The 9,364-nt window shown below is 39.5% G+C and overlaps 1 protein-coding gene across 2 annotated transcripts in view; it reads right to left on the reverse strand.

The window, feature by feature from the left end:
• Positions 1 to 9,001, reverse strand: part of thbs2a (thrombospondin 2a) — a 29,036-nt gene extending 20,035 nt beyond the window's left edge. The window contains exons 1-6 of one of the 2 annotated variants that reach the window (XM_079843271.1): positions 8,935 to 9,001; positions 8,628 to 8,675; positions 7,735 to 7,806; positions 6,828 to 7,381; positions 5,917 to 6,001; positions 3,356 to 3,552 (exon numbers count right to left, since the gene is read on the reverse strand). In XM_079843271.1, the coding sequence (XP_079699397.1) occupies positions 3,356 to 3,552; positions 5,917 to 6,001; positions 6,828 to 7,381; positions 7,735 to 7,801 (903 nt within the window). In that variant the 5' untranslated portion in view covers positions 7,802 to 7,806; positions 8,628 to 8,675; positions 8,935 to 9,001. Of the gene's footprint in view, positions 1 to 3,355; positions 3,553 to 5,916; positions 6,002 to 6,827; positions 7,382 to 7,734; positions 7,807 to 8,627; positions 8,907 to 8,934 lie in introns of those variants that run through there. The other variant, XM_079843270.1, reaches the window with a different exon arrangement.
• Between the last annotated feature and the right edge of the window lie 363 nt (positions 9,002 to 9,364).

Below are 9,364 nucleotides of genomic sequence, written 5' to 3' on the forward strand. Positions count from 1 at the left end.
CGGGCATAGTTCAAATGACTCTGTACGCAATTGGATGGTCCTTCAACCAATCAGACCAACGATCCATCACTTCTCTATCCGTCATTGTGTTAAACCCGCCAATAGCGCGCCAGGTGGATAAGCCGGTTTGTGATTGGTTCCTGCAAATTTGTAACAGAAGCAGGATAGAAATATGTACAGGTAGCAAGGGATATACTATATAGCAAGGGAATTTTGTCCTTGGCCTCTGCCCCTTAGACTGGGTAAACCCAGCCCGATCTGTCCTGGATTTGATTTCGCCTGCAGCTCAGGCTGGAAACCTGTACATATTTCAATCCTGCTTCTGTTACAAATTTGCGGGAATCAATCACAAACTGGCTTATCCACCTGGCGCGCTATTGGCGGGTTTAACACAATGACGGATCGAGAAGCGATGGATCGTTGGTCTGATTGGTTGAAGGACTATCCGATTGACCTATCAGTAAGCCCCCCCCCCCTCGAACAGATGAGCCAATGGCAGTTGAGTATCAGTTGCATGGCGACCGGAACTCAGACATTTTTAGGTTTCAGCGCCATAGAGAAACATTGGAAAATCCAAAGCTCTCATCGGTTTAATAGTGTTTATACTACAAAAATGGTAAAACGTTGTACCTGGGGTACTGTAACACTGATTCCAGGTATCCTGAAAGGATTTTATGGTTGTCAAACTCTCATTAAGTTACGATTAAAGTTCGTAAGTCCCTGCTAACGTACAAACTGACTAACTATAACTAACTGTTCTCACGTCATGTAACGTTAACAGTGTTGGTTAAAAACACATAAATGAAGGTCTCCATTCAACAGATTTGATTGTGATTTATCGTCTAATTTGTTTTTGTTTTTAGTTTTTATATTTCTGTTAGTTTAGACATGTTTAAGGTCTGCATTATCTGTCATAATAAGGAGGGACTCATACTTTGATCAGTATTATAGTCTATGGGTAGTGAAAGGGAGAGCTAACGTTAGCAGTTTATCGGAGTTGTTTCGCAGATACAAAGTTTACAGTTTATTAGCACCCCTGAAAAGGCATACGGTCTGTATATGTTTGTTTACTGTGAGTGTTTGTATAATTTGCTGTGTATATTAATGATAATGCAATGGAGAGAGAGAGTTTGTGAATGAGACAGTAATGTGCACTTCTTATGCTGTGAAAAACGATGTAATAAACTTCATAAACCATCAAGTTTGGCCATCAATCGGAGGGGATCCGCTACATTCGGTGTCCAAAAACATCTTGGGATAAGGGTTTCACACTGACAGCTGTCATTGTAAGACAGTTAGCAACTCTGTCCGAGTTAGCAACAGTAACTAAGGGGGCGGTGCTTACCGATAGGTCAATTGAGTCATTTGAACTATGCCTGTTGATTGCACCTCTTGTGCAGTAGAAAATACAGAGCAGACTCCCCAGACCATTGTTCAATCTTAAAAGATTGAGCTTGGTCTGGTGATAGCCAGAGAATCTGCCCCTGGCAATCTTGTATGATTTTCTCATTGTGACCTCTTGACTTGATTTATTTTTGCTTTTCCTGCTATTACATCTCTAATGTTAACCTGTGGGTATTGATGACGTACTTTAAAGATTTCCATGTACACTACAGTTCAAAGGGTTTGGGTGGTATAACAGTAATATTGTGAAATATTATTGCAATTTAAAATACCTGTTTTCTATTTTCATATATTTTAAAATATAAATTATTCCTGTGATGCAAAGCTGAATTTTCAGCATCATTTCTCCAGTCTTCAGTGTCACATGATCCTTCAGAAATCATTCTAATATGCTGATTTGATGCTCAAGAAACATTTCTTCTTATTATCACTGTTAAAAACAGTTGTGCTGCTTAATATTTTTGTGGAAACGTAAACATTTTGATGAATAGAAAGTTCAAAAGAACAGCATTTATTTGCAAGCAACTGATATTACTGGTTGAAGGCCATGCTGAAGTAAATGGTCCTCAAGTGACTTTTGTCTTATGATTATGATTTGTGCTTGTAATGTTGACATTTGTAACATCAATCATCTTATTTTTCACTAAGGTTCTGTAATGTTTGAATGCAAAAATTCTCTTTTCAGACTTTCGTGCTACTTTGTTCGTCTTTGCCAGTTGTTTCAGTTTCTTTCTTTTTTTAAAGAAAATAATGAAATGAAAAAAGAACATCATAACCAGAACGTTGTAGTCCTGCGAGCTATTAGCAAAAGCCTATCATGCATTTGTGGCCACGAGTAAAGAGTTGAGAAAGAGGAAAGAGACAGAACAAGAAGTTGAGGGAGGGGAAAAAATAACAAGAAAAATGCAATGGGGAGAAAGGTTATTAACTTCTGAAGCACATTAAGTACATAAAATAACACACACACACACACACACACACACACACACACACACACACACACACACACACACACACACACACACACACACACACACACACACACACACACACACACACACACACACACACACACACACACACACACACACACACACACACACACACACACACACACGCACAAAACAGAACCACAGTGTGTGCTGATGAATTAATTTGTGCATGTGTGAGTGAGAAGAAAATGCATAGGTAGCAGCCATGAGTGTTAGGCTGTGAAACAGAACACCACATGGTCTGGAAGAGCCTCTGGGACCCGCAGCATCCAACGGCTGGATTTCCTAGAGATTATGCCCAGACTCCATCATCGCTGGGAAGCTCCCAGTGGAGGATAAAGGGGCTGTTTAAACACTGCCAGACACGACTCGGTTCCTATTCACACTTCCTATCTCCCTCTAAAACAAACCATAAAACCCCAGCCCACATCTTCACGTTTTCCACTGCCTCTTCAGCCCTGTTTTCTTTTAATGGTTCTGTTTAGACTACAAGAATTTTTGCTTGCATGGTCAGATATTTAATCTGTAATAAAATTCTCCAAATCAGAGATGGCCACCAACCTAAACAATGGAGCTTTATGAAATAAAGTTTACATTACAAATCAACCAAACAGACAGCATTTATTCACCCTCTTGTCGTTCCAAATCTGTATGGCGTTTTTTCCCTTGTGGAATACAAAAGGAGACATCTGATGGTCACTCTTTTCCATGCAATTACAATGAATGAGAACTGAGGCTTTCAAGGTGTTTTTCTCACATAACGCTATTGTGTGACTTCAGAAGACCTGGTGTATAGTGAACAAGTCGTATTGGACTAGTTTTATGAGACTTTTATGGTGCTGTTGTGACCTCCTTGAAGCTTGAAAGCCTCATTCATTGTAATTGCACGGGAAAACAGCTCTTATTTTGTATTCTTTTCATTTCAGGTTGAATGGACTAATTAAGTCAAACAACTTTACCACTTTCTGCAAGCCATCGATGAGATTGCCCACAATGATACGGAGACCTTTGAGCTCTTGCACCATGTTGCTGAGCTCCTCACAGGAGCGCTCGCACACGTCCGATGCCAGTTTCTCCTTCTGCCCAATGAAGTTGGAAGAGATGGCCGTACTGACAGACACAGTCTCTATACTCTCATTAACCACATTAACTTCCTCTGAAAGAGAACAGAATGCAGTGGATCAGTGTTAAAGAACGTCATTCATTAGTTGAGAGTACCCAATAGACTTCATAATGTGATCAAATTGATGAAATGACCCTAAACATAAAGAGAAAGCAAAAAAGACTATAATTTTGTCAAATAAGTACATGTAAATGAATACAACTGACAAAGGGTGACTCCATGAATACAGTCAGAATACAGCAGCTATGTTTGAGATTTGATAGGGATGCACGGATTATAAAACATTTAACAGATTTGTAGGATATCCCACACCCCACACATTTCAGATATATCATTCTCTCACTTTATTTCTGACATAACTATAATAAATGCGCAGAAGCTACCCAGAAGTAACATTTAAAGAAAGATAGTGATTTTTCAAAGCACGTCTTGGAAAAGGAGGAAGGTTGTGGGGTTGGGGGATACGCAACAGCAGAGGAATGCTGTCCATTATGCCAAAACTCCCATTAGATATCTGCCGCCATTTTGGGGTCATTTGCGTAAATTTTCTGCTGATTAATGGAGAACAGAAGACACTAAATCAGGGAGCCATGTTGATACCTCCAGAGGTTCCTTTGAGACTCATGCAGGGTTAGCAGCTTTTTAGAGACTGTTGAACTCGTTCAAATCTCTTTGGGGTTTCAGTCAACGCTGGGAAAATAAGTGTGTGTGTGTGTGTGTCTGTTTCAGAGACTTTCTAGGCAGGCTTTTATGCACTTCAGTTTAGCTTTTATTTAGCAATACGTGGCACTCCTAAACTGGGGCACTAGAGAGTTTAGAGGGACCTCTGTACTGGCATCCAAACGTTCAGCAGTTGGCATGCATTTATGCTGGCAATGGAAATGGAAGCCTTTTTGACTGCCCATATCCTATGCATACTTATTCAGTTATAATTAAAAGGAACTGAGGCAGCAGCGATAGGGAAATGCTCACACCCGCACATCTCACACAAGGCTTAGATTTGTCATGGTCTAAAACTATTTATTTCAACACAAGAGTCAGCCAGCTCCAGGGATGAGTTTATTTACTGGTTAAATATCTCAGTACTCTTCTCTGCATTAAACTGGAAACATTGGCAAAACATTCCAGATTGGTTTGTTGTTTAAAGGCCTGGACACACCAAGCCGATGGTCAGCCCAGTTTTTTGTGGCTGATTGAGAATATTAAAATCGCCATTCATCTGCGACGCTGCCGTTGGTGAGAGAGAAAACTCTGATTGTATATCTTGATTTGTATATCTGCATTCCTTCGGATTCCCTTTTTCAATGACGAATATAGACTATTGATGCCTGCTGAAGACAGTTATTTCCTTACACCAAGGCACAGAACGCAGATGCTATCGTCTGTAGACTTTGTGGTGCGTTCAAGCAAAGCTTTTTGGCTTCAGATGCAGACGACAGGAGGCGACAACACAGTCAGCTTTCGTCGCCGCTAGTTCTTTTATGTCGGCTTGGTGTGTCATGGCCTTAACACATTCTTATGCTTCCAACACTATCACAAGTCAATTTTGAAAATTTGACAAAAGCTCATTTATGTTAGCCAGCTAGAAAACATTATTGTGGTGATAAATCTGCAGAAATTGCAGCAAAAATGTCGAATACCAAATGTTTCCAAGACAGTTTGCCAGGCATACAAATGGATGTAGAGCATCATAAAGTGAGACTGTCACTGGCAATGCTGCACTGGCCAACAAAGGGCAAGTTACTGGTTCGAAAAACTGGCCTGAAACTCTCTCTGGGCCAGCGGGCCATTCTCACTGTTAAGCTCTGCCAACCAAAGCTTTAGGAAACAGCCAGTCAAACCAGCCAGTTTGTGATCTGACCATGTGCATGTATAAAATTATGAGTATGTACTTCTTCCATTTTTCCACCTTCTCTTAAAGTATGAACACCCTGCCAATGTATATTAATGTGACAATCTTTATCCTCTTTATGGCATATGCAAACTGGTTGACCCCTATACCACCACACTAACATGAGCGTTTTCCGTAAACATGATGTAATACGGTCAGAAATTTCCACAGCTCTGATCTGCAGATTTCGTGACCCACTTAGGTGAAAGCCAGAAGAGCTTAAAATGAAAACTGAATCCAACGGAAAACATACCAACCCTCTTAAAACAAATTTGATCATGAACTGCACAGAATAAATCCAACAGAGCTCCTGAAACCTAGAACATTTAGAAGTCCATGCCTTATGAGTGCCCAATCTGACCCCTAAAAAAAATCAGTTGAACACAAAAATAAGCCCGAGATCATGAAAGCAGTGAAATATCGGGAATTATTGCAAGAACTTTCTGTAGTTTTCCAATGCTGACCTTTATAGTTTTCACGTTTAAGAGATATGAATGAATTCTTACCAGGTTTGGCGCTCTCACAACCTTTGTTTGTCAGGATGTTCTCAATCGGGGTATCAAAAATGAACTGCACATTCTGTAGCAAACCCTGTGAAATAACAGAGATTATAACAAGTCCGTTATAATGTTAAATTGAGGAGATTTTCTTTAATCATGCCTAAATCCCCACAACAGTGGTGAATTTGTAGCATATCAGAAGTCAATAGAACATGGTTCCTTAAATTGTCCTTAGTTATATATATTATGATTAAATATTTGTATGACTTTTTTTTTTTTACATAATAAGGATATAGTTTCCCCCATTTGATTTATACTACAGTAGATTTTCACTTTCAGACACTCTGAAAGTGAAAGGATTTTCCTTCCCTATTTGGTGTTTATAATAGTCAGTAATATTATAAAATTGACTGCACTGACACTATTGGATGAGAACAAAACTTAAAGTGAACAGATCTGGATTATGACACCACTGTTTCCTGCAGAGCTGCTAGATGATTCAACTCACAATTGACACATTTTTCAAAATCGCCATTGAACTGAACCGAATCAACACTGAACTGACTCAAGCTGAATAATGACACTATTGTCTTCTCCAGAGCTGCTTAAAACTGAATTAAACGCATTTCATAATGGTTGAACTTTTCAGTTATTGAGCTGAACTGAATCAACACTAAACTGACTTCACCTGAAGGGCTACTTCACATCAGAATTTGAATTTGTCTCATTTTTGATGACGTTTTCCATCATTGATGATTATTTTCCTGTTTATTAATGTGAAGTAATCTGTATTGTATAAAGCACCATATAAATAAGGTTGACGACTATTTCACAACACAGAAAATCCTTGTGCAGGAATAGCATAACAAGCATGGAACGATGTACAGATGATGTTCATGGAGAAGAACTGGTCTTACCCTGAAGTGGTTTTCCCTGATAGATCCCTTAGCCACAAACATCTGACTGCTCTCCGGCCGCAGGTGCTCATAGAAAGGCTCGTCCAGGATCACGCTGTCGATGAGGCTACAGCCCACGTACAGGTGAGCATTCTCTCCGTGAATGTACAGCGTGATGTTCTTCCACTGCGAATCAGACAAGTCCACATCCTCAAAGGACACCACATTCTGAGATCCCTCGACCATGTAGACCAGATCCAGCGTGTTGGCGCGTCCATTGGACACAATCTCAAACTGACGGCTCCCACTGGGACCCTCCAGACCAATCAGGGTGCCCCTGGAGCTCTTGTCCTGTCGCATGTTGGCCACAAACACAAAACCCTCATTGTTCTGGACCTGCTTTAGGATCTGATGGAGGGCCGGGGTGCTCACAGCAGGGATGTGGTCAAAGCGGATGAAGCGGTATGCCGGCGAGTCCCAGTCGTGGCCCTTGAAGAGCTTGGCACCAATCGTCTTTCTGCTGATGCTGCTGATTTTGAAAAGGTCGAAGATGGATTCCTCTTCCACATGGCCATCTTGAATGAGTCGACATAAGCATTTCAGCAAAGCACAGATGATTATGCGAAAATACACAATACATTTTATGTGATGATTATGTAAGCCCATTAAAGATTTTCAGGAAAATATTACATAATCTCAAGCCAAAATGGTTCAAAAGCTGTTTTGAATTGAATACCACATAGAGACTCTGTTAATGAATCAAACACAGATGTGCCTGGAGGCACAAAGAATAATGGGCAAATTGTGTAATATGGACATCTCAAATTCAGAATTAAATATAAAGTGGGTAAACATCAATGGCAACAGAAAAATAGGTTAACCCTAAATATTTAGAAACAATTTAGGAACAGGTGCATCATGGATTTACCTTGAGGTAGTGCGCTGATGCATTGTAACAGCAAGGGCAGAAAGCAGAGGTTTCTCCTGAGTATCATAACTCCTTTAAAATACACATATACATATATCAAAACATAACTCTTTTATTACCAAACACTCATTAGATAGCCCAAGGAAACATTCCACATGCCCCAGTTGGGCGACACAACATAATTGAAAATTGCACATAAATAAATATATTATGTACATTTTGTATTATTATCAGGGAATATTGTTAAACATGCATCATGCAAATATTGTACATATTGCACACAAATTCATTATTTCATGTAACAATACAAACGGACTCTGGGTTTTCCTAGGTTTCAACCCTGGTTTTTATATGCATTTATATAAGACAGAGCAATCTTAGTATGAGATTAATAATAGATCCTTTAACCATTTTTGTGTATGTACATAATTATGACATTTCAAGGAGATTTGACACAGACATAATCTTCCAAACTGGCAAAAATGCAAGCTAATTAAACAGCTGTGGTGGTCACGTGACTATTTAAATCAGCCATGTAAAAGTTCACATAAAATCAAGACAGTCTGAACGTACATTTATAGTCGAAATACATCAACAGCACTTGTAGACAAGCCAAAGTCAAAAGTAAATGGACACATGGGATTACATGACTTTTCAAGTTAAAAAGACATTATGCATCATTATCAGAATGGCATTCCAAACACTTTTGCTGAGTGCATTAGTAACAGGTCTTTAAAAGCGTTCAACTGTAGCAGTCTAACTAAATGAAGACATCTGTAATAACTATGGCAGTCTGTCAAACGTGGTTTTGGAGGAAATAATGTAATTATTATTCTTCTGGAGAATGTTTTTTTTTAATAGTCAAGTCTAGGGAGACAGAAAAAAAGACTCACCTGTTGTGATGTGCAATCCAACCGAAATAACACAAGTTTATTTTTCCTCTAAGACAAAAAAAGAAGAAGAAGAAGAAAAAAAAAAGATCTTCAAGACAAATATGCGATATGCAAGGACTAAAATCCACAGTGTCTATAACATCCACACGGCTTCGCGTTTCAGTTCAATGGCCTGAGAACTACTGGACTGAAGCCCTTTATACGGTTCAGTCCGAACCATATCAGGCAGGTTCGGATATAAAGCTGGACCTGCTGAGGGGGCTGAATTATAAGTTTCCCATCATATAATGTTATGCCGGTAGCTTACCAATGCAGTGAAACCTCCGGTCCTCCCCTGCAGTGACGTCCTGTCCTCCCCTCTACGTCCGAATTTCGAGCCAGAGTCACTGGGAGGAGGAACAGAGATGTGGAGAAGCTCGCACAAGATGCTGAGAGACTCGACAATACAACCACTCACTGTCAAAAACAGTGTAAATGATAATATAAATACATCTTTGGTTCCTTCTATTTAACGTAGGCTATATATAAATATTTCTGGCAGTATTATTTGTGAGTTTTTGGAGTTTCACGATCTGTAGGCTAATTACATCGAGGTTGTAAAAGAGCCATGGATTTATCACAGCATTAGACTTTGATTTAGTTAGTTATTAGCCTAAAATTAACTTTCAGTTGCTTGAAATGGTTTACAGTATGCTCATATTGTCCACTTGACTAATATTGATTGTCCTAGTACCACT

This window comes from Gobio gobio (assembly GCF_949357685.1).
Source record: "Gobio gobio genome assembly, chromosome: 18".
Classification (NCBI taxonomy): domain Eukaryota; kingdom Metazoa; phylum Chordata; class Actinopteri; order Cypriniformes; family Gobionidae; genus Gobio; species Gobio gobio.